Below are 26,126 nucleotides of genomic sequence, written 5' to 3'. Positions count from 1 at the left end.
ACCGTCCAATCTCAACGGAAAGACCGGGTTTTTCCAATACTTGCAAACCCACTTGGCCGAGAATGATCAGCACAATGATTTGTACCTGTGTGTTAACCGTGCAGCTCTGGTAAGTGTACAAAGTATGCGAAATGCACACGGGGAACTGGAATTCGTTGGATGGGGAGGGCTTGGTCATGACTATAAGCTGGAAATGGCTGAGAACACGTTGGAGATTGCATTGCAAGAATACAACGTGTTGGATGTTATTAGACGATGTCACGATCTTTGGCCTTGTCTGATCATTCTACAGACAAAATGGACACAAATGTCTGCCTACCAGAGACGACAAAGGTAATAAATGTGTAATTTATGTGATAATTGAAAAACGTATTAACTAAGTCAACTTTTCTATACTTAAAAGGGATCTTCGACGTGCCAGACTAATGTCACAATAGCTTTGACAGCCTCATCATCATCGAAACAATTCGTAGTGCCTCTTTCGATGCTTTTTTTTTTTTTAATTTCTTTAATAAAATCTTTTTATAACGACCAATATACAATATTTTTAAAAAAAATTTTATACAGTCTTATTATTCAATATTATACAACATTATTATACGATATTATTATACAATATTATTATACGCTATTATTGTACAATATTATTATACGATATTATTGTACAATATTTTTCACACAGTATTCACACAACTTTATTGCTCAACCAAAATATATTAATCTTGTTGGAAAATATTGTCCAATAAAAAATGTTTGAAAAATGCATTTTCCAACAATTAGGTTGCACAATAATTTCCAATAATTTTCACATATTTTTTCTCACCGTGATGCTTGTTTTTTTAAACAGCGCAATTTTTAAGGAGTGATAAAAAAATTGGGGGTGCGGGGTGAACACTTCCACCCAAGAATACGGCTCATAGGATTAACGTTGTCCCTTTATTTTTTTTTAAAAAAATGTCAAATAATAGTGTAAATTGTGGGTCCTGTGGTTAAGAAGGTCATAGTCGTAGATCCCACCTAGATGTTCCTTTAAATCAAGTAAACCTATATACGAATGTAGTCATGTCTGCTTTTTTTTTTTTTTTTTTTTTTTTTTTTTTATTTGAAAATACGGACTTTTTTTTAGGTGCCATCTACATTGAATAACGATGACAATGGACTAAATAACCCAACCTCAATTCCTGTGTTACAGCAAAAAGCAAATATTTTTCAAGCATTCTCACTGATGTTCATTCCAAATAGGACATGGAGGGAGACGAACCTGAGTTCATTTCAACTCTTGAGCAAGTCCAAGAAAGAATTGTCCGCTGTTCAACATGTCAAAAACTTGGGCATTTAAGAAGAACTAGCCTTTTGTGCCACAAGAATAGTAATCGTGCCCACCAGACTATAAATCAAGCAAAGCACACTGAAATACTGCCCAGTGGACATTCTTTGGGAAGAATGACGACTATGTGTTCGGAATGAAATGCATTCATGTAGGTCAAAGAAAGATCAGAAGGCGGTCTTCACCCAGGCAGGTTTCAACTCTGTTGTGGATTGGGAAAGGACAAAGTGACGCTAATTCACCGTACACCAGGACTTATATCTAACGTAATACGCGGACATGATCAAAGAAGCAAGGCGTTTGAAAACACATACCGTCTTACAACAATACCTTAAGCTTTACATCACAGAGACCAGGTACACCAAACCAGATTTTGGTTTTTTTGACTCAGGTTTTCCTAAAGTTATTTTAAAATAATAGGGTTAAAGCAAACTATCAATGATTGACAGTTAAAAAGATAGGTGTAACTGAAGGATTCCCCTGTTGTGGAAGTACCTGGTTTTGAATATACATTCATCATATCCATAGATTTACCGGGATTGCCAAAGGATTGACAGAAAATATTGCAAGAAAGTGCTCAAGTCGTGGCACAGACAGTGTTACGTAGTCGGCATTTCAATAAAATGTGTCAACTTGCACTCTCACAAGGTTCTGACGAAATAAGCCATTATATAGTCCAACAAAAATATATAGATAATCTTTTATCATTTTGAATTGAATACTTGTCCACTGCAACTCACTGTCAAACGAGATCAAACTTTACTTTCTCAACATGACTTTAATTGGGCTATGCACTACGTTGCTCTGACTTCTCTGTGTGATGAGGATATTGTTAAACATTTTGGAAGGGTAGAGAACTATGGCTACAATGTTGTATTTTCTTTAGACATACATTTACAAGATATTAAAATAAAAACGAAGCTACATATGACTTCAATACAATCCAAAGATACATTAAGGATATTGACACAAACCATAATCTTGTTTAAAAAAAAGCATAGGCTCGACTGATTTATTTCGAATACCTTTATCTGCACTTGTAATTTATATTTACGAACCTTTATTGCACATCTTCCACCAACATGATCTATCTCAACGAGTATCTTAAACTTCCTCAAATAGGATTTTAGCATCACGTTTTAATGACCATGGGGATTAAACCCTCACTTTTGTCATTCACTATATTTTCGTCCGCTTTGCATATCATGCATAGCCCCTTTGCTTGTGCATATAAGTTCAGTCCTCTAAATTCTAGGCACGATAAATTCGTTTGGCGCTACGTACGGGAAGCGAAGTAAGTCTGGGTACCTTCTTATCTTGTCATGTTTTATTTCACTAATTGACGTTATCTTCCTTTAAACTTCGGTAGTCATTTGATGTGTCGAGCTTCAAACAATGTTTTGATAGGCTTGACCCAAAGATTGGATAAATCAAGGTATATGTTGAATTTATTTGATGCGAGAGACAATACAATTACTTTACAGATAGGTTTGAATAAAATTTGGACATAATTCCTACATCAACCCATCTTAAAGTATAATACTTAATAGAGAGTTTAGGGGACTCAGATTTTCACTAAGTGTTACACTACAGCATTCACAGTGACTTTTATCACTGTCCTAATACAGACTAGTAGAAGGCCAATAACATGAATTTTAAAAAGTTGGTCTTTAAAATATGGGATATTGACAGAAGCGATTGGCTTATTTCAAGGACAGATTAGTGAAAGCGTTTACACTAATAGTGTAAAAAATGGTGAAAAAAAACACTAATCTGATTTCCAAACAGTATAATTTACTTTTTAGTACAGTGTAAATTAATCCCCTAAAGTCTCTAATAATATCCCTAAAATCTTTGTAGAAACACAACGGTTGTAAAGCTATAATGAATATGTACATAAAAAGTAATTGCTTAAGACCTCTGCTTCGGAATTAAAAGCCGACTATTGCATAGTGTTTAAGCAAAGTGATTTCCAAAGTAGTGTCAAAAATACCCTTCAATATTTTAAAGGCGTCCTTAGTCCAGTGCAAGTTTAGGTCAAAACCAGTATCTCCTATAGTAGCAATGATATAATAAAATAACATTTGTCAATTAGCGTAAGAAACCATCACAACAAACAAAATGAGATTATAGTCATCAGTGTTCATAAATAGTAGGGCGTATAAGTATATATACATACCCAGTTGCAGTTTTACAACTCGTGGGGGTTATTACAAATGCAAAGTTATCCAAAGCTTTGGGATGAATAAGCAGGAGACTACCAGTTAAGTAATTGAAATCGTCGAGACTAGGATTTCTACTGTCGGTTTATGCAGTTGATTTGGAGGAAAAAGTAATTAAATATGATTATAATTAGAGGGGTAATGTGTGATTCCTGGTTAACTGTTATAATACTTTCCATTTTTAATGAGATCTGACAAATAACTATATTATTATATCCATGATATGATAAACATTATCCTGCACCAGTTTCAACATACCAGTTGAGACGGCAAATTCCCCAGTTGACATGACGAATGTTCAATGGTCAGCTAAACATATTAAAATATTGAGTATGCAGGTCTATTCAATTTATGGGCCACAATCGGTGATCACCAAACCAACCTTGATGTAAGGCGTCATTATGCTTTACAATATTTTCTTTTGTTTTCTCTTCGTGTATTCAGTATGACCCCTCTAATCTCCAGATGTATCATAGGAATTTTCTTCTCTTGTGCTTTCTTTACGACATTATTCACCTATTTGTTCCTGACATTGGACAATGCGGAATCCTGTGACACTCTGGTAATGGAAGATTTAATAGAGACTCTTAGGGTCCTGTCCTTTTCAGCAGCGGAATCAACTTAATTCCAATAAGACAGTAGCTCAATCGGGTCTGTGAAATCGCTAGACTTTTATCATGTCTTAGCACGATGGCCGTAACAAGCCTATGTAATAAAAAAATATCATATTCTTGGCTCTCTGAGATGATTTCAAACGTCTTCAACTTCATAATACTCTTCTTCGTAATGTGGCTCATCCGTGCTTACCATCTTTGATTCGGAAAAAGTGAAAATTGTCGTGTACATTCCCAGTGATAACTCCTTTGGAAAACGGTAGAATTTGAAAAAAGTGAAAAGTGTCGTGTACGTTCACAGTGATAACTGCTTTGCAAAACGGTAGAATTTTAAAATAAAGTGCAAATTGTCGTGTAAGTTCCCAGTGATAACTGCTATGAAAAGAAAAAAAAAACATTTGTTCTTGTTTATCTTCCTATAAAAAAAACAAATGTTTTACTATGGTAGGATTTGAAAAATGAACTTCTTTTGTTCTTTGTTCTGTCGTAGTTACAAATCATATCACCTCCGCTCACCTATAAAATAGAATCCATAATTAAATTAAATAAAGTCATCTTTTATCTACTCTTCTTTTATTTTATATACTAAAATATTATAACGACTATCACAACAGTTCTTCGTACTTCAAGAAAAAAATATCTGCTTTGTCCCTACATTGCTTTGATTTATAACTTTATCAAGATCAACAACCCGACAAATAAAGAAAAAGTAATTTGCAAAAGAGACGTCGGAGTTTAACAAAAAAATTATAAAAATTACAGCAACCAGTATTCCCATGTGGTCCCCCACCGTAGTACTGACTGGTCCAGATATTGCTTAACTGCGGAGATCGGACGGGATCCCGTGTTTTCAATATTGTATGGCCGTAACTTATTTTTCATATAATTAAAACAGCCTTATCACTAAAAAAATATTTGATAAAGCCAAAAAAGTCTTTTTGATAGACCAAATACCATACTTTTCAACAGAAAACAACAAGAACAAAGGTTTGCAAACCAACCACCACGCAACCACCAATCAACAAAGTGAATGTAACATTGTTCAGCCAATAACACTAGTCAACACAGCCATTAAGACAATTAACAACATTGCCAATATTGCCAACAAAACCAACATTGCCAACATTACCGACATTGCCAACATTGCGGGAAAAACAATACCTTACATGTACACAATGCGTTCTTCTTACGCTCTGACTGACATCAAATCTTTTGGAAGTGGATATTTCGGAGTATCAACATAGTCACCCTGTAGGTTACACCAAGGCTATAACTTTTTCGCCTGATACGTCCATTTAAACGAATGTGTAGCAAGTGTTTACCCATTTACCCAAAAAACAACCGGATTGGGTAAATTTACCCATTTACTCGTTTGGACGGATTTATAGTAAGCGTTTACCCATTTACCTAAAAAAAAAAACCGGATTAAATGCATAATTGAAGGGGGTGTATATTTTAAAATTAGCTTTTCCTTTCAGCCCTCAGCCAAATAAAAAACTTTGGTTTATACTTATTGAATTATTTAATACATTCTGTCAGGAGCGAGGCGGGGCGAGAGCAAAACAGAATGATTATTAAGGTGAGGACAAGGCAGAGAGAAAACTATATATCTATTAGTATTAATATATATTTAAAAAGGAATGAAAGTAGAAAAACGTTTATTCAGAAAAGCAGGAAAAATAGATAAGATCTTGAATACAGAAATAAGAATAAATATACATGATGTTATTTATATTAATTGACAGTTCGGGTAAACAAGGGTTCGGGGATCAGATTTACAAAGACAGATTATTAGTCATGTGCTAAAACCACATAATAAATGCTACTATGTACAAACGGAAAGATGTTTCACGAGTAATAGATCGGGATTCAGTAACCCAACTTCCTGGAAATTTCTTCATTACAACACAACTCTATGCTCCAACCAATGAGAAATCAGAGAATTTAAGGAACAATAATAAATCAAAAACAGCTGTCTTACGATCTTCAATAAACCAAAGGAATAGTCTATCATATAAAACTACGATGGATATGAGCTATCAAAAATACAAGCAACAATATGTTCAATCTTCTATAAATGTCAGGGCAAACCCGCCCGTTTAGTTAGCTCTTAATCAATTTGTATACAAATGAATCTACCAGACTTATACATAAGGTAACTAAATTATAAGGCAGTTTGTGAATAATTTGAGACTGTTTATAATATGTCTTTATTATGAAATAAAATGAACAAGTATTTATATAAAAAAGACTATCTGCTGTGCCACTATCTTAAGTGTATCTTTGAAGTTGTTATCATTTTCCCATTGTGTATCCTGTTACTTTTAACTGCTTATTTTGTAAATATTGTACACTTGGAATCACTGTGATCTTAGACACATCGTAATTTCAAATTTTAGTAAGACTTAGTCACTGTGTTCTTGTAATCTTGTGATATAATAGTACTAACTGTCTAAAATGAGTAATTGATTCCTTTATCATTTTTAATGTATTGATGTCATATATATGAATTTTTTAATGTAGCAATAACATAGCAGATCACTATAATTTTTAATTACCTTTTCGTCCCAATCACTAGCTCCATAAACCAACAGTGGAAATCCTAGTCTCGACGACTTCGGTTAGTTAATTGGTAGTCTCCGGCTTGTTCATCCCAGAACTTTTAATAACTTTGCATTTGTAATGACCCCACGTGTTGTAAAACTGCAACTGGGTATATATATATACACTTATATGCCTTACTATTTATGAACACTAATGAGAATAACCTCATTTTATTTATTGTGTTTGTTGTGATTATAGTGTGTAGTTTTAATATTTTAATTGATGAATGTTATTTTTTTATATCATAGCTATTATAGGAGATACTGGTTTGGACCTAAACTTGCACTTGACTAAGGACGCCTTTAAAATATTATAGATCATTGTTGACATTACTTTGGAAAGCAATTTGCATAAACACTAAGCAATAGTCAACTTTTTATTTAGGAGCAGAGGTCTTAAACAATTATTTTTTGTCTATATATGCATTTTAGCTTTACAAGCGTGTGTCTGTACGAAGATTCTAGGGTTAACATTAAGTATTAAAATTTAAGATGGGTTGATTTAGGAATAATGTCCAAATTTTATTACAAACGAATCTGGAAACTGATTGCATTGTCTCGCGCATCAAATAAAATTTAACAAATATTTTGATTAATCGAATCTTCGGGGCCAGCCTATTAAAACATTGTTTGGAGCTTTACACATCAAATGACTGCCATTGTTTAGAGGAAGATAACATCAATTAGTGAAATTAAATATTACAATAATGGAAGGTACCCAGACCTACTTCGCCTCCCGTAATCAGCGCCAAACGATTTTGTCGCGCCTGGGAATTCAGACGATTGAACTTATATGCACCCGAACAAAGGGGTTATGCATGATATGCAAAGCGGACGAAAATATGGTGAGTGACAAAAGTGAGTGATTGATCCCCAATGGTCATTGTAGTGGATTAGGAAATTAGGTTACACAATTACAAATATCCATAGTAGATACGGATATGGTGAAACCAGATCAGCTCTATCAGTCAGGTCCACTATCTTTGACATAACACTAATAATCAATATCTACAGATAATGTTCTTAACCAATATGATAGCTATCCTTATCATACAATTATTTAGTATAAATACCTTTGATATTTTTCCCAATTATGGAGAGATCGTACTTATATTAACTTTGAATAAAAGAGTTTTAAAAGTATTCTTTTGTTTTTTTATTTCTTTTTTATAAATCAAACTACCCTTGATTTATTACATTTTTTACTTTTAATCACTCAACAATGTCTGGCTCTAACACTACCCAAGGTCCTATGGAAAAGGAGAACTCAACTGGTGGTTCCCCTACGGCTGGTACTCCAATTCACTCGGAAGAAGGTGTACGTAATCTGGAAGGTACTTTAGCAAGCATGGATATAGACCATGTCTTGGAATCCACGGAAGATTTATTGAACCGAGGTGTTGCTAAACTGAATGAAAGATTGGAAGTGTATTCTCGGGAATACATGAAGGTACTGGAATTGGATGATCCTATCCGACTCGGTGAACTCTCTGCAAGAATGGTATCATTCCAACAACAATTGGATGTTTTCAAGAAACAACTAAAGGAATGCGAATCGAAGGAAGAGGGTTCTAAGGTGGCCGAACCTAAGCGCGATTATGTAAATCGAATCATGTCAACCAAGGATGTCCCGAAGTTCCAAACGAAGGCCATGCTTCCTAAGCTTCCTTTTCCCGAGGAAAAGATTGTCTATGAAAACACTGAACATTTTTTGAAGATGTTTGAGAAAGAAATTATGTTCGCTGGTGCTGATATCGAGGCTGAATGGAGTCGAACCATTGGATTTTCTGTCCATTTTGATCATGATAGCTGGGTGGAGTCAACCTTACTTAAATGTGATTCTTGGAAATCTGCTCGTGCGGCATTCATTGAAAAGTTTGTTACTGAAGACGATCATCGTTATGCGTCTGCCAAGGTCTTCACTATGGAAATGAACAAGGATGAGTCTATCTCGAGTTACACAACTAGATTTATCAAGACGGTATCTGAGGCGAATCTGGATAAGAACAATGAGATGATTGCTCAAAGGTTCATGGTTTCACTAACCGAAGAAGTCCAACGTGAGGCCCGTATCGCTTGGTACTCTAACAAGGATTCTACTTGGACCGTCGACAAGTTGTCGAAGATTGCTCGTGACGTTTTGGGGGATAACCCCGCCAAGTACTATGGTCGTGGTGGAGGTTCTAGCTCCGCTGATAGTAAGTGGGCGAATTCCGGACGAAGAGCAGTAGGTGGGAACTCTGCGGGTGACAAGAAGTTATTTTGCAAAATTCATGGAAAGAATCGTACGCATGTGACGGCCGATTGTCCGTGATGCCCCTGGTCCCAGCGCTCCTAATAAATTCTATGGTAATAGAAACGTTCCCCACAAGGCCGGCTCATCTTCTGGTAAACCCTGCAACTACTGCAATAAGGCTTGGTCTCCAGGTCACAGGTGTGAGGAGTTTTTACAAATGAAAAGACAGCAAAGTAACCAACGGTTTGATAAAACCATTCTGGCGTTGAAGGTCAGCTCATGTGAAGCTGCACCTAGTGAACCCACTAAGGAAGAAAGTGAGGATGAGAACGATATGGACATTGATTCATACATGGAACATGAATCCTATGAAGGTAAAATAGTTAACATGAGCACAAAATTAGATGCATTTAAACTAATTACGCCTATTATTGTTCAGGGAATTAAACTATTAGCAAAAATTGATACAGGGAGCGAGGCTACTTGCCTTTCCTTATCTTCATATAACAAGAAGTTAAATTTATTTAAAATAAATCGCGTAAAAGGAACATTAAATTTTATTTCAAGTGATGGGCATAGTGCGAGAATCGGTATAACTGATCCGCTTAAGATAAATTATTTAAATAACATTTCATTTAATCATCAATTTGAAATAATTAAGTTTAATGAGTCCATGAACTACGATGTATTATTGGGAACTGATACCTTATCGAAATTAAATATCGGACTATCTGGTGTAGCCTATAAATATGATGGTAATCATGATGAATTGTCCAATATGAAGAGAGAGGATGAACAATTCCTAAATATAAACTTTGCAAATGAGAATGAAGAAAAACCCGATGAAACTCCTGCTGGAACAAATGATGAACAAGCTAAGTTTCACGAGTTCATACAACCATCATTAATAGCAAACAAAAAAATCCCTCTAAATTCCTTTTGTACTGTTCCTGAAAGCATTATTCACATTGACACTAAGGAAGGGGCTACAAGTTATACTAAACAGTATAATATTCCTTATAAACTTCGTCCAACTGTAGATAAGCAGATTGAGGAGTGGTTATCTAACGGGACTATCATAAAATCGAGAAGAAATACTTCCTTTAATAGTTCACTATTATTAGTTCCAAAGCGTGATAAGCTGGGTAATATCGTATCGCATCGTGTAGTTACTGATGTACGCGGATTGAATAATCTGATAGACCCCATAAATTACAGCAGTAGAACAATCAAAGATATATTTAATAACATGCAAGGAAGCGAAGTATTTACCACGCTTGATTTAAAGGCCGCTTATCATCGTTTTCTCGTGGATCCCAAATCGCAACATAAGTTGACGTTTACATATAATAACCAAGCATATTGCTTTCAAGGCTGTTGTTTTGGTTTGAAAACGGTAACAGCAATATTCTCTAAAGTGATGGATATCGTCCTCGCTGATCTTCCATTTGCTGAATGTTATATTGATGATGTTGTTATCCATGGATCTATTCAAGACCATGCTATACATGTTAAAACAGTTATTGATCGATTAACTGAAGTAAAATTGATTTTAAATGTTGATAAATGTTCTTTTTTCCAAAAGACTGTAAGATTACTTGGATTTATCATTGATTCGACAGGAACTCGAATCGACCAAGTTAAATTGTCTGGTATAAGTTTGTGGCCTAAGCCACAATCAGCAAAGCAAGTTCAGCGACTGATGGGTTTAGTTCAATATTTTGCTGACTATGTCCCCATGATCTCTCGTATTGCTGCTCCCATAAACAGTCTACGAAATGATGCTGATGTAAAGCATAAGTGGTCTGAAGTTCACGATAGAAGTTTGGAGTCGTTAAAACTGATATTACAATCTAAACAAGTGCTGCACTACCCTGATATGTCGGCTCCATTTTATGTATATACAGATGCTTCCCAATATTCGTGTTCGGCTGCATTAACACAATTAGACAGTATGGGAAGGACCAAACATGTCGCCTTTTTCTCTAAAGCTCTTAGTCCTAGCGCTCGTCGTTGGTCTACATCAAAAAGAGAATGTTATAGTATCGTGTTGGCACTAAAAAAGTTTCGCTTTTTTCTGTATAACAACAACGTGACGTTTTTCTGTGATCATGTGGCTTTGTGTTATTTACACACTCAAAAGGTCGCCAACCCTATTTTAATCGGATGGCTTGAGACTCTTCTTGAATTCAATTTCAAGGTTGTACACTTACCTGGCATTACCAACATCCTGGCTGATCAATTAAGTCGACTTTATCCTCCAGTAGAAGATGAAGTAGGCGGATTAAGTCTGGTGGGGGATGGCTTGGTACCAAAAAAGACAAGTAAAGTTGAAAAAAAGAATAAATTCTATAAAAAACGTGTAGTGTATAGTAAGGATAAACAAATTAATATTCATGCATTACACATTAAACATAAACAGAATAATCCAACGACAACTGATTACATGACACCACCTATTGAAGAGCGTGCACAGTTGCTAGCAGATGTTCATGAATTTGGGCATTTTGGATCTGCAAGTATAATTAAGGAGATACACCGTAAGGGTCTCCATTGGAATACCATCTATGATGAATCCAAACAATTAACAAGCTCGTGTGCAATATGCCAGAAGCATAATATTCAAAGAAAAGGTTATCACGGATTGACTAGTGTAACCTCGTATTTACCGTTCGATCATGTAGCAATTGATCTAGCTGGTCCTCTGACAGTAACTGAAAATGGAAATGTATATTTATTTGTGATGGTTGATATATGCACTAAATATATTATCATCAGAGCAATACCTAACAAACAAAGTGATACCATCGTTAAAACAATATTAGATATAACCTCTGAATACGGATATATATCTTGTCTACAATCAGATAATGCATTAGATCTAAAGAATTCTTTAATGCAAACAGTTTGTGAAACATTAAATATTGAAAGAAGATATTCCACACCATATCACCCAAGAGGGAATGGTGCTGCGGAGAATGCTGTTAAATTATCGTTGAATACAATTAGAAAAATGTGTGACTCAAACCCTCAAGATTGGGACACGTATATTGGTATTGCACAGTTAGCAATGAACCACAAGATTAGAGAAAGAACTAATTCATCTCCATTCGCACTAATGTTTGGAAGATCTATAACTATTCCTAAAAAGGGAAGTGAAAAGAAGCCTACTCCTAATGACCCTATGACGATAGAAGAATTAGAAAAGAGAAATGAATTCATGGCTAAAATAGTATTTCCTGCAATAAAGGAACGTACCATGCAAATAACTAAATTGCAAGAACAGAAATTTAATAAAAATAACAGACTGATTGATATTCCGGACAATTCACCAGTTATGATAAAATTATCAAGGAGAGAAAATAAATTATCTCCTATATATAAAGGACCATACTTTGTAGTCAGAAGAACCAAAGGTGGAAGTTATATCTTGAAGGATGAGCAAGACGATTTGCTGCATAGAGAATATGTACCATCTGAATTAAAATTAATTACAATTAATGAAACTGAAATTGAAGATAACATATACGAACTGGATTCTATAAGAATGCATCGAGGAGAACCAGGAAATAGAGAATATCTCATAAAATGGAAGGGATACGGTGACAGGAGCAATACCTGGGAAAAGGCTGAAGCTTTCACCGATCCTACAGTATTAAATGCGTACTGGGATAAAGTAAGAAAATTAACAAAGGAGAAAAAGGTTAAGGAAATAACCAATGGGAAAGTTCCCAATATGAAGAACGCTCGTTCGATAAATAAATTAAGAGCCAAACCACTTGAACAAAGTAAGCGAAAAGTGTCGAGCGTAAATAAGCTATTGCCCGAAGAGTTAAGACGTAGTAAAAGAACTCGTAAAAATTAAAATGCCGTGTCGATCATTGATCAACTCTGGTGGGGGATAATGTAGTGGATTAGGAAATTAGGTTACACAATTACAAATATCCATAGTAGATACGGATATGGTGGAACCAGATCAGCTCTATCAATCAGGTCCACTATCTTTGACATAACACTAATAATCAATATCTACAGATAATGTTCTTAACCAATATGATAGCTATCCTTATCATACAATTATTTAGTATAAATACCTTTGATATTTTTCCCAATTATGAAGAGATCGTACTTATATTAACTTTGAATAAAAGAGTTTTAAAAGTATTCTTTTGTTTTTTTATTTCTTTTTTATAAATCAAACTACCCTTGATTTATTACAATCATAATTTTCTGTAATTAACATCACTTTGACGTGCACTTTGTGTAATAAAAAGGGCGAGCGAGTTCGAGCTATCGTATTCGCAACCGAGCCGAGCTTAAGAAACTTCGAGCGAGCACGAGCTGCAAAAAAACGCATCCGAGCGAGCTTCGACTGGAACACGATCGAAGCTCGCTCGAGAGTTTCGATCTTCATTCCGAACACTAGTTATAATGAATATGTTCTATTTAGCAAGAGAGGAAGGGGGTTAGGACTAAGATCCAGAATAAGGTTTTTCTAATAAATAACTAGCACCTATTTATACTATTTCTTATACATGAGAAAAACTACGATGGGTTTAAACTATAGATTAACAATGGATTTTACGGAACAGATATGGCGAGTAGATTATCAACAAGGATGAGTAATTGCGATTTGACGAGTAGTAACAGGCTGTATTTAGTTGACATTAAATAAAATGATGGTTCGGGGAATACTTATGGTTTGACACGGGCGGGAAAACTGGATTAGGAATAAAAGTAATAGATGTTCGGGAAACGTTTACTAGGGTTGAGACAGACAGGAAGCGGGAGTAATATTGAGAGACAGATTAATGATATGTTTTACAAGGAGTTCGGTGGCGGGCAAGATATACTGATATGATTTTTGGTACAAGGTTTTACAGGGAGTTTGGTAGCGGCCAAGATATACTGATATGATTTTTGGTACAAGGTTTACAGGGAGTTTGGTGGCGGACAAGATATTCTGATATTAATTTCTAGGACAAAGTTTCACAAGGGATTTGCGATTATGGTTAAGTTTTGCACACAGTAAACAGGGCGAGTAAGTTCATGACAGATAATATAACGAATCCAGAATAAAAATGAGAAATTTGGCGAAGTAAGATTACCAAACGGCAGAAATAAACTATAGTCTTTATTATAAAATAAATTGGGTTTTTTATATGCATATTCAGGCCTAGCTGAATATCAATCATTAGAGTGAAACCTGTGTCGTGATCGAGGCTATATACTTAATATATGACTCTATCTACACTTCTTAAATCTTCCATTTGATAATCCTAAATATAATTCTTATTTGATACTGTTATATTAAATACTGATCATTTACTTTATGTACAGGCTTGATCTCATATCATCCTTCATACAAGTATAAGACATACATTTAAATAATAACATTGATATGAACACATATGAAGGTTACATCAGCCACATTGAGGTGCCACAGCTATCTGAATTAAGAACTATAATTTCCCTTGAATATTGTGCTACAAGACATACACAGTTTAAGAGTGAATGTTATTGTTATTGTTATTGACATCTCATTATGGTCTTTCTATATGGGATCATTACATCCGAGTATTATCTGGATGAATCTACCCACGACTGTCATCAGCCCATCTGTGATCAATGTCTGAAATAATGTGTATATAAAGACCCCTTTTTATTTGTTTAATAAAGCCTTAGTTAATTTTTGCAAGTTTGATAATTTTCTTGTTTTTATTTTTATAAATCTACACCGATTTTCACAACCTGTCAAATATACAATAGGCGTATTGTCAATTATAGATCGAGCATCTCATTGTATCTTCGAGAATCTTCCTACTTCTATTTCAATGGCTTGAATTAAAAATATCGTGTTTTTGGTGGCCTTTTTAGGAACATCATACGTTTTCCAAAGAATAGCATATATGAAGCACATAATATTTCATGAAGTAAGTCTTTTACGCCCTTTAATGCATATGATTAGTGTCCCTCTTTTTGAATTAAAAGAATATAGATCTTCCTTCTTTTAGCAGAGGCAAATATTACCGAACTAGGAGAATCACACTAAAGCTATGTCACAATGTGGCTTAGACGACTTACGTCACTCTTTCCCCCGCAGCAAAAAAAAAAATACTTATTATTTTTTCAAAAGCGTATTTTTTTCTTTTTTTTCTTTGCGAAACTATTATTGGAAAATGATTCAGCTGCTTTTCGTTGACGTGTAAGTACGAAAGAGTATTTTCAAGTAAAGATGTTTGCACATTTCTAATGTACCAATTAAACAAATAGATTCCTTTGTGCTATGTTTTGCTTTATTGTTAAAGTGGTTGTGTCTTTACTGTTGGAAAAGCTTGATAACTTCTTCTCGTTTTTCTGGCTTAGGGGTACAGGCCAACGTTTGCCCATTGACCATGACATTGTCGGAGAAATCCCCAATGCCTTCGTGCCTCCCCTCATTTCCACCACCACCACCATTAACAACTTTCCTGTTGTTTCTTTGGAGCCTATTGCTCCCACACAACCACAAACAATGTTCGGTTCTCTCCGTGAGGTTGGACCAAGTCGAGATTATCTCGCTTCTCCACCACGCGTAGAAAAGGAGTTCCGTTGCCTTGCTCTCTGGTGTGCTTGCCTTGTCGGTGGTCCTTGTGCTGGCCGTAACTATGTGCCTTCACCTCCCAGTGAGTATGGTTCTGTTCCACGTAGTTCTGTTCCTTCTTGGGCATATGCCTGTGAGGCCATTACTCGTGCCTGGATGCAAGAAAACAATGTTTTCGTTGCTCCAGTGTCTTCGGTCGTCAACCGACCAAGAAAACAGACCAACTTGGCTCCCCACGCGGTTTCTTCCCTCTATAGGGATAACGTGTGCTGTGCGGTTTCTTTCTCTTATGAGGATAACGCACCTTCTGCGGTTTCTTTCCCTTATGGGAATAACGCAGCTCAAGCGGTTTCTTTCTCTTCTGAGGATAACGCTTCTTGTGTGGTTTCTTCCTCTTTTGAGGATAACACACCTTCTGCGGTTTCTTTCCCTTATGGGAATAACGCAGCTCAAGCGGTTTCTTCTCTTTCTGAGGATAACGCTTCTCGTGTGGTTTCTTCCTCTTATGAGGATAACACACCTTCTGCGGTTTCTTTCCCTTATGGGAATAACGCAGCTCAAGCGGTTTCTTCCTCTTATGAGGATAACGCTTCTTATGCGGTTTCTTTCCCTATTGGGGATAACGCATATTGCGATGATGTAGGTGTTGCTTCGGCTTCTACCTTGCATCCAGCAGGTGCAACCTCTCTCGAGAGGGTTGGTCGTCATACCTCGGTATGTCGTCCTAGTACAGCTGGCATGCGCCATCGTCGTCTTCGTGCTCGACTTGGTTTGTATAGACCTCGTCCTTCACGACGCCATTATTATGGCAAACTTCGTCTTCGTGCTGCTTTGTTAGCTTTTTCTCAAGCTACAGAGACTATGGATGTTGACGTTGTATTTTTGTATCCTACAGCTGCTGAAATGGATGATGTTATCCCTGAACCTATGGATATTGACTCTTTTGAGGAGTCTTTGGAAGTAGTGGATGGTTTGACAGAATCTGTAGAGGCCGAAGATGCTGTGGATAATGGGTTTTGTGTTGCTCCTGTCTCAGTTCCCGAGGCAGTTAACGATGATCATGTTCCCGATCAGTTCGTTGAGCAAGATGCAGTGGACTTCAACGATCTTAGCACAGAAGCTCCCTCTGATGCTAGCGATGATTGTTCATCTGTTACTGAATATGCTGTGGATTCAGATGTGGAGTCAGTTCCTGCAGAATTATCTAACGATACTTCTGATGGCTTCATTCCCTACAGTTTTTTCTCTGGTTCTCCCTCTGTTTCTGGTTCGGTCTCTGGTGATGGAGACGAAGAAGAAGGTTTTTCTGTCTTGGCAGGCGTACCTTGAGAAGAAGTTTCGGCTTTTTTTGTTTCTCCTTTGGTGGTGAGAGTTTTTCTGGTTTAATCAAACCACTGAAGCCAATAATGAGGTAGAGAAGAAGGAATCAGGCGAAGAAAATTGAGTGGAATTGATTCAACGTGGTGGAAAACAATTGGGAAGATTTGGTGGAGTCTTCTGCTGCCGGTGGTAGTCGTCTTTGGTGTATTTTTATTTTCCTAAGCATTTGGAAAAGGAAATATGGATGAGGCTATTCATCATCATTCAAATAACACCTTAGCGACATCCATCAATTATCAAGAATAACACGATAAAGACTTGCTATTATTTGTTACGTGCAAGCAAAATTTGCAGTGTATGACAACTGATCAAGATCCTATATGCTGCGCTCTAAGAAATCTACAAACAACGCTTATGCACAAGGTGCTACAATTCAGTCGCAATAGCTTACAACATCAAAAGAAACATCCAATTGTACAAACTATTGTAAAAGACAGCACTAATAACAACAAAAAATCAACAAACATCAAACAACCAAAGATCTAATAATCAAATTTAAAATAACAAACAATCATACAACAACAAATGATATAACAACAAAATACATAACGACAATATCTAAACGAAAACCAAAATCGAAAGGATGGAAATCTTTAAAATAAGCATCCATGTTTGCTATACGACAAATTTTCGATATGGCCTAAGTCGGAGCAATGCAACTTTACGCAAACACAACTAAATTCTGAAGATTTAACAAAATTACGGGCCAATGGATATTAGCGGTGAAACAGCAAGTAATAACATCAAGCATGTCAACATTTAACATCAACATAAGCAACTACTCTATAGACCTGGATGTTATTCACGGCTACTTGCTGCGAACACTCACCTAGCAAACATGGTATAATCCAAATCAAGGTATCTAAATGGACACTTAAATATCTTTGAAGTTGAAGCAAAAAAGATCAACGATGAAGAGAAACGCTTCAATTTATACCAATACAAACGTAAGTATAATTATGGCATCTTTATAAAACGTTCGAAGGTTAAACTTTTTTGTAATTTAGACACTTGATAACTACATATTGAAAACCGTAGTAATCAAACTAATGGGAGTTTCAAAACAGTCATCGTACAATATTACACAAGTACGATGTTGTTTAGTAGAAGTATCGTCTTTTTTTTCTACTAGCCGAAATGTATAAACTTACAATGTGTCAATCTTACAAGCACATTGTGGTTTAGTAAAAGTCTCAAAATTAGCTTTTACTAGGGAACGTTAAGAAATTAACAAAATGAATATAAACCAGATGAGAAAGTAACCTTATTTATAACATGGTACGTATCAATGTAATTCGGGGACCATTCTTATGCTGACTAATTTTTTTAGGCCATCTTTAATTTTTCAGCCGCTCTCTAAAAATTAACTGATGTGTTAAAGATGGGCTTGTTATATTTAAAAACATCGGACTCAATTGTAGCGAAGATCTCAATAAAATCTCCAATGAGTCTTGAAACTAATAACACCAACGAAGAAGAATTATCTGTAGCTGTAGATAGGCTTGAACTGGATCAAGCAGCATTAAATTAGGGAAATGCAAAACAATCTCTACTTTATTAAAGACAATGCAAATATCAAGCTACATATGGAAGGTAAAGCGAAACATAATATCTTATGACGTTAGTATACTTACCTTCTTAAACCTCTTTAGCTCTACCGCTGATCCAGAGAAAAAACAAGTTTGAAGAAACAAACTCAATACATCTCTTCAGCGGCCAATATTATGGCAGAATGCAATTCTGATTTGCTGCATAATTATAACAATTATACGCTTTCATGCAACACATTCTTCACACAACCCAGATATAAACTTAAGGTAAAATCAGTACCAACAGAGATAGAATTTTAATTAATATTTCTTACAGTTTAAATAGAAACTGGGTTCTTTATTTGACCCATATACAAACACGGTCCAAAAAGAGAAAAAATCCTATTTTGTAGCGGTGATATTATTGAAGATGACAAATATAATTTATCATCCAGTTTGAATCATGGTCTGTCTTCATATAGTCATGTCTGATGCCACAAGTTACAAAGCAAAGGTAAACTACCAATGAAATATAAAAACGATATGATTTACTCAATTCAATAGTAACTGGCAATCCCGCTAAACGAAACATCCAATACGGTTCAACAAAATTTGTTACCAGTGGTACGGAAAAATACAAACTCATCAAGCCTCTAGTTATAATGAGGATATGTTTTCCAGTAACGGTGCTTTCATACAATCAGCTACCAACCACAAATGAAAAATAACCTGTATCATTTGAAGCTGATTTGTATGAACTCCGTTAGTCACTGTATCATCCCGCTGAACAAGGCAATAAAACAGTTCCAAAACAATTCAACAACTTGTTTAAGCGGGTTTGAAGCCAAAAACAAATTTTATCGCGTTATCAATTGTATTAGTGTATCGTTTCAAAGAATCAGTCCATATGATACAGCTCATAACAAGAGGTAAAGCAAACAGAATTTTAGGGCAATACGTTGTACTAACTATGCTTATTTGGACTACTTATTAGCGCTGATACGGATGAACGCAAATACTATGACTTTTGTCAAATACCCCCGGCGGGTGGTTTGTCATATGATGTTGGACGTTTGGGTAAGCATAATAATTTTTTTTAAAAACAGGCGAAGCTTGGAATTATGGTTCTAATTCACATTGTCGTGTAGATTCAGGAATTAGAAAAGAAAAGTTGAGACATCTTTTCCCAATTCCTAAGCATGGTATACTCTTGTAAATAGGAGCAGTCTTACTATAAATAAAATTTACCCGCCTTAAATTGTACATGAACGACCCATTTTAATAGCATATAGTTGATTTCCACACACTGCCACTTTCAAGGGTCACTGTCCTTATTGAAATTTTATAGCTGCAGTTGTTCCAAGCCAAAAAAAAAAAAAAAAAAAAAAAAAAAATAGAAGGCGTGAGCATTTCGGTTGCATTAGACGGTCAAGGCGACTACTTTTCCCGCCATAATGAATCATAAAAGAGAATTAACTAACCAATGATTACGATCAACGATTGCTGAAATGTTAAGAAGTCGGCTTTAGTACGAAAAACGAGATTATCTAAAGCTATTTTTCTAAGGATAAAGGATAAAGCGAACGGGAAGTAAAACCAGAAGGAAAGAAAACTCCCTATTTCAATGAGCAATCTTTTTTTTTTTTTTTTTTTTTTTTTTTTTTTTTTTTTTTTTTTTTTTTTTTTTTTTTGTAATCCCTAAAGCATATAGTCATGATAAACAACTAGACACCTGTAAGCAGACGGTCACTCTTTTGAATTGGGACAAATGGATAGCGTGGGTTATGATTTAGTGTTAACAGAATTATTCGCTCAAACTGAAAGGATTAAGCGCTCACAGACGACCATTTATTCAGACGGCAATGGATAGTTGTTTACAAGCGGTTTGCTGTTCATCCGTTCAAATTGGCTAGGTAACTAATTTTAGATTCGGTGTATTATGTAGACATCAGAGAAATCAAAAAAAAAATTGATGTTGAGCAAATAAGGGGATTAACTTCCCCTTTACGTTTTTCGTGTATTTGGTTGTTTCCAATAATTTATGGCCTATATAACAGCAGAGTGTCAGATGATGATTTTGGAGATGGGAGTCATAAAACCAGCTCAGAAAGTTGTTCATATGATTTTGGCATTGACGATGTATGCTAGATATGGAAACTTGTTTGTTGTCACATAGACTTGATATATAATATATGTATATAGATCCTTTTGTAGATTGCGGTTAAAAAAACTATCACTGTAGAGGGAAGATAACCACACTCATATTTCAGTAAAGATTGCACCAGATTATTGTGGAGCATACATATAGTAGTCCCAATGTAGAAACTGTTTTGTTAAATCTGAATTGATAGAAATATAAGCATACTTGGGGAGAGTTCCCAAGAAAATTTAGTTTAGCACATAACTACCCTTTGGCAGTTCAATTTTTACACATCACGATTAAGAAAATAAATGATCCTTCTTATATACTTTAGTATATGGGATCTAGATGAAGGGAGAACCCAGCCTTCTAGGCCAATTAATTTAGGATCTAAAGGTACTTACAATATCACCACGAGAAGGGCTTAATTATGAAATCGGGGAGTGGGTGTTGTAGTAATAATGATACTGGATCTCGATAGCCTTACAACATTGGCGTCATAAAACAGCATCTGTGATATAATGTATACAGATATGCATTTTCTTTTTAAAACAGGTTGCATGATAAATTTTTTACGAAAGCGTAGTGCTTTATAACTAATTTAATTGCTTTATTGATAAATAACCAGGAGTAAATCAGGTCTTTTTTTTTATGGATAACAAAATTATAGTTACCCGAACCAAGAAGTCTACGTAAGGATGATTGCATGATGGTGATGTGACTTTTTTGAAAGGTTTAGGGTAGCACACATCGAGAAAATCATGCGATACGATCTCCGCCTATTTGTGCTGACACTTCTTTTTTTTTTTTTTATAAAATACACCTTCTTCTTTTCCATTTATATTATATATACATATAAAAAAAAAAATGACTGATTTTACTCAAAGAAAATACGATCTTGGTATACTTGAAAAATAACATGATAACAACCAAGGCGATAGAAAACTAAATTTTTTATTATTATTATTCAGTTGTATTTGGTGCAACAGGATTTACTGGTGCATTAACCTGTGAATATTTGGCAGAAATCCAAGATGAGGTAATATTTTTTTCACTTTATTTGGCCTTAACTAAAACAAAAAAAAAAATTGTCACTAGAATCTTTCTTGGGCTTTAGCAGGTCGTAACCTTGGTAAACTTGAACAAGTACGCGATCGTCTTGCCACCATTGATCCTAAATTACAGGCAAGTGTTTTTCTCTTTTGGTCTAAAAAAGACCTGTTTTTTTTAACAAATTACCATACAATAGAATCTTGATCTTTTAATTGCGGATGCTACACAAACGACCAGTCTTGATACAGTCTTGTCACAAACCCGTGTTGTTATTAGTACCGTGGGACCTTTTGTGAAATATGGTACACCACTTGTGGAAGCCTGTATTCGTCAAGGCACACATTATGTCGACACGACGGGTGAATATCCTTGGGTCAAACAACTCATCGACCGTCTCGATAAAAAGGCTCAAGAGAAACAAATCATGATTGTCCCTACATGTGGGTTTGATTCCATCCCTAGTGATTTGGGTGTTTACATGGTTTCCGATTACATGCACAGCAAGCATAATTTAGCTGTAACCGATGTCAAGATGTCGCTAGTTCATGTGAAAGGAGGTTATTCGGGAGGTACTGTACAATCCATTGTAGAAATCATGACCAATAAGGATATCTCGGGTAAGGATCAAATGGACCCTTATCTTTTAGCTACACGTCAAGGTGTGGACAGACCTAGCTTACCCATGATTCGTCGTGACCGTGACTTTGGAGATAAATGGCAAGCCTTCTTCTTGATGTCTGCTGTCAATGAAAAGGTCGTGCGTCGTAGTTGGTCTATTTGGGCTGATCGTGGTCAAAGTTATGGTAATCTTTTCCGCTACAAGGAAACGATGACCTTTGATTTCTTGCCTGCTTTGGCTTTAACCTTGATCCTGTATACGGTGGTTCCCTTGGCTGCTTTACTTTTCAAGGTACCCTTTTTGGCCAACAAAATGAAATCCATGTTGCCTGCTTCAGGTGATGGTCCTGATGCCGAACAAAGAGCTAAGGGTTGTTTCGAGATGCAATTTATTGCTACAGCAGAGACAGAGCCTTATGATAAAGCTGTACGTGTACGTGGTACTGTAAAAGGATTCAGAGACCCTGGGTATGGTGATACTTGTCGTATGGTCGCAGAATCTGCTTTATGTATCGTTAAAAGTTTAAAAGATCTTCCTGGTAATGGTGGTGGTATCTTGACCCCTGCTACTGCTTTTGGTAAAGTCTTATTGGATCGTTTAACACATAATGGTGGTATGATCTTTGAAGTCAAGGACATTTAAATAATAAAAGTATGCGCGTGTTTGTTTGTGTATTTTTTTTTTTTACATTTACAAATTGAAAAGAAAAAAAAAATTATTTATTGCTTCAAGTTGATATCCTTGGCAATGAGTTGAGCGGCAATAGGATGGTAAAAGTTCTTGTGTTTCAAGAAAGTCTCTTGCGCTAAAGTAGCACCGTTCTTGGCATTGTAGAGGTAACGGTAAAGAGGACGAACGAACTTCATACGACCTTGCTTGGTAATAAATTCAACGACGCTAGGGTAGATCTTTTCATAACTGGCCATGACACAGATTTGCTCCCAACGGAATCGGATATCGGCATTACGGATAGGGCTCATTTCATAAAGTTCATCCATCTTGGCAAGAACTCTGTGAGGTAAAGGTTCACAATCTGTTAAACGTTCCAAAAAGACAACTACAAACATACTATGTGTTAGTATCTGTGAAGATTTAAACTAAAAGGAGAAAAGAGGGATGAACTTACTCTTTTGTGTAGAAGTGAAGGATTCGACATCCTTGGGAGAGAAAGCAGACAAATCGTCAGAATCACGGGCTTGATCCCAACGTGTAGCGAGGTTATAACAAGCATCAGCAAGGCTAGTATCAAAGTTAGGATCAACGGGAGGCATACCGGGGCTGTTAATCCAAAGATCAAAATCGATGGACTTTAACTTTTGGAGTGTCTCTTGACCATGGTTGACTTCCATATATTCGTGGATATGAGCTAACCAATCCTCGGTGGTGATAGATTTACTAGCAAAACGTTCCACATGAGCCTTCATGTAAGGTTCAAAGACAGTAGGACCACCTACGACCTTTTCAATGTGGTAAAGCAAATTGAAACCCTTTTCTATTTGATGGTACAATCAGAGTTAATAAAAACAAAGACCCATCAATTGTTACAAAATGACTTACCATAAGGGATGGAACTAAAGTAATCATCAGGATCGATACCACTGCTTAAATCAGGCTTCAAGACGGTAGCAGGAGAATCTTCACCAAAGAGCTCAACACTTTCTTTCAAGGCCTTCCATCCAATGATGGAACTAAATTGTCTTTCAGCTTCACCGTGAAGACGAGCTTTTTTGTATTAAAAAAAAAGAGAGAATAGATGTGAGTTTAAGAGGGGGGAGTGAGACGCCAAGTTTCTCATGGTTTTTTCTTTCTTACCGGCAATCTTTCTTTCGATAAAGACGGTCCAACCTTCATTTAACCAGAAATGCTCCCAGTTAGATGTAGTGACTAAGTTACCCATCCAACTATGTGCGATTTCGTGAGCAACCACATCCACGGCACTCTTATCACCTATACCACCGAAAAAAATATTAGCTTATTTTTTCTCTCTTCTACAACACTCGTGTGCCTTTGTCTTTCTTACCAGCTAAAAGAGTAGGTGTAACAAAAGTTAAACAGGGATTCTAACATAGAAAAACACAAAGTGAGAATTATATTCAATATGTTTCTGGGGGTGAAAAAACTTACCTCCATACCACCATAAGGGAAAGAGGGAGGCAAGACCAAAAGATCATAACGTCCCCATTCATAAGGAGTCAAAAGGCTTTCACCGGTAGCAATGAATCTCTCGGTGTCCTATAAACCAATACAAAACATTAAATATATGTATGTCTATATTCTCCCTTTACACACAAATACACTTACATCGAATTCCCAAGCGGCTTGATCAACAACCTCAGGTTCACACCAGACAGTAGAACGAGGACCGATTTCACGGCCAACCAAATTACCAGCAGCGACAGCAATCAAGTAAGAAGGAATAGTGGTAGCTTGCTTAAAGTTATAGGTCTTGGTATTATCTCCATTATCATCGACAGAGGACAAAAGAGCAGACATGACAACGGGTAAAGCAGACTTGACAGCAGCGGAATAGGTCAATTTGTTGGAAGGTGAATCCATACAAGGCAACATGGATCTAGCATGGATCTACGAGGTTTTCACTTTAGTCTCTCTCTCTTTTTTCTCTTTCTCTCTTATGACTCTTTTTATACTTACAGCTTGACATTGGGAGAATAAATAGGGATGCTTCTTACCAACAGTTTGTCTATAGTGGATAAATATTAGTTTTTTTTTTTTTTTTAGAATAATTAAAAAAAAAAAAAAACTTACTCGGGTTCCAAGTATTGAACACCAGTACATTTGTCGGTAGTAGAGTACTCGACCTTGAGTTGGAATTCCGTACCTGCCTTGGCGATAGTAGGAATGGACACGGTTAATGCAGAACCAAGACTGAGGTGACGTTCAGCAACAGTGTACTAGTAAAAGGGGGGAGAGGTTAAGATATAATATGAAAGTGGCGCGTTTTAATTTTACTTGAAGAGGTTCACCGTTGAGAGAAACAGCTTGTAAATCAAGGTAACTTGTGTCCAAAACGACCTTGTCGACATTATCCACCAAAGTAACAATATCCAAGACGACGTTACCACCAATTTTCTTTTGGTCAAAAGAAATAGTCCAGTTCATGTGAATGTGGTTGGTACGCACCTCATCGAGGTTAGCAAGACTGCTGGGATCAATTACTCTGGCCATTGTTATTTTTTAAAGAAAGAGAGAGAGAGGGAGACAATAGGAAAAATCGTGAGAAAGTTTGTTTTAAGCCTGCTGTGTTATAAAAAAAAAACTTTTTTTGGTATGACATGAGAGAGGGTGTGAGAAAGATAGAGTTGCATTCATTGGGCAGGGGGGGACAACGCGTATCTTTAAAAAATAAAACTTCCTTCCGTTCGTTGTAAGCGGCGACCTTTTTTATTTTATTTTATTGCTTTCTGTTTCCCCCATCTGGATAAAATTGCCTTTTTTAGATTTACTTTTTTTATAATCACCTTTTTTTCTACAGTTCTTTATATGAGGTCAATTGTAAAGTGAGTTTGTGAAATTAGATTGTTACTATCATAAGGAAGCATTACTGAATGTTGTTAGGGTTTACCTGTTTAGAAATCAATCCTTTTGTTCAAGAAAAGGCAGAAAATAGGTGTTTGTGTAACCTTAGTGATATGTCAAATGGTTTCATTTTAAAAGAAAGACCCCCCATGTTTTTCATATACATCCTTTGCTTCAATTAAAACACAATGTTTGTATACATCTATTAGAGCTGTAGAATTTCCTCTTGTCTCTAATACATCAGTATTAGTAGCAATATCTTATATTGTATGGAACAAATGGA

At 35.9% G+C, this 26,126-nt stretch overlaps 5 protein-coding genes across 5 annotated transcripts; 4 read left to right on the top strand and 1 right to left on the bottom strand.

Annotated features, from left to right (window-relative positions):
• Positions 1-954: 954 nt before the first annotated feature.
• EV154DRAFT_485188 (uncharacterized protein) lies at positions 955-3,363 on the top strand (the record flags this gene model as incomplete). The annotated part of the gene is made up of 8 exons (XM_051598741.1): positions 955-969; positions 1,127-1,318; positions 1,483-1,593; positions 2,021-2,176; positions 2,458-2,621; positions 2,697-2,762; positions 2,991-3,072; positions 3,244-3,363. The coding sequence occupies 8 exons, from the start codon at positions 955-957 to the stop codon at positions 3,361-3,363; spliced, it is 906 nt and encodes a 301-aa protein (XP_051453761.1).
• An 11,456-nt stretch (positions 3,364-14,819) lies between these two features.
• Positions 14,820-16,914, top strand: EV154DRAFT_574103 (uncharacterized protein; the record flags this gene model as incomplete). Its single annotated transcript, XM_051606418.1, has 2 exons — positions 14,820-15,207; positions 15,276-16,914. Exons 1-2 carry the CDS (start codon positions 15,059-15,061, stop codon positions 16,912-16,914), a joined length of 1,788 nt encoding a protein of 595 aa, XP_051453760.1. The 5' UTR covers positions 14,820-15,058.
• Positions 16,915-17,674: 760 nt separating this feature from the next.
• Positions 17,675-20,121, top strand: EV154DRAFT_554709 (uncharacterized protein; the record flags this gene model as incomplete). The annotated part of the gene is made up of 8 exons (XM_051605215.1): positions 17,675-17,699; positions 17,856-17,912; positions 18,529-18,558; positions 18,679-18,782; positions 18,977-19,008; positions 19,262-19,423; positions 19,489-19,571; positions 19,601-20,121. The coding sequence occupies 8 exons, from the start codon at positions 17,675-17,677 to the stop codon at positions 19,708-19,710; spliced, it is 603 nt and encodes a 200-aa protein (XP_051453759.1). The 3' UTR covers positions 19,711-20,121.
• Positions 20,122-21,456: 1,335 nt separating this feature from the next.
• On the top strand, positions 21,457-22,979 carry EV154DRAFT_554708 (saccharopine dehydrogenase). Its single transcript, XM_051605214.1, has 4 exons — positions 21,457-21,535; positions 21,606-21,673; positions 21,733-21,819; positions 21,884-22,979. Exons 1-4 carry the CDS (start codon positions 21,502-21,504, stop codon positions 22,946-22,948), a joined length of 1,254 nt encoding a protein of 417 aa, XP_051453758.1. The 5' UTR covers positions 21,457-21,501; the 3' UTR covers positions 22,949-22,979.
• EV154DRAFT_449497 (peptidase family M1-domain-containing protein) lies at positions 22,918-25,533 on the bottom strand. Its single transcript, XM_051597182.1, has 10 exons — positions 25,277-25,533; positions 25,073-25,218; positions 24,959-25,007; positions 24,608-24,889; positions 24,431-24,538; positions 24,327-24,366; positions 24,119-24,253; positions 23,864-24,028; positions 23,433-23,798; positions 22,918-23,363 (listed from the first exon to the last, which is right to left on the bottom strand). The coding sequence occupies exons 1-10, from the start codon at positions 25,490-25,492 to the stop codon at positions 23,026-23,028; spliced, it is 1,845 nt and encodes a 614-aa protein (XP_051453757.1). The 5' UTR covers positions 25,493-25,533; the 3' UTR covers positions 22,918-23,025.
• Positions 25,534-26,126: the final 593 nt, after the last annotated feature.

Source organism: Mucor mucedo, assembly GCF_025094135.1.
Source record: "Mucor mucedo strain NRRL 3635 chromosome Unknown EV154scaffold_109, whole genome shotgun sequence".
NCBI lineage: Eukaryota > Fungi > Mucoromycota > Mucoromycetes > Mucorales > Mucoraceae > Mucor > Mucor mucedo.
The sequence above is the reverse complement of the archived record's forward strand: the minus strand, read 5'-3'. Positions and strand labels throughout refer to the sequence as shown.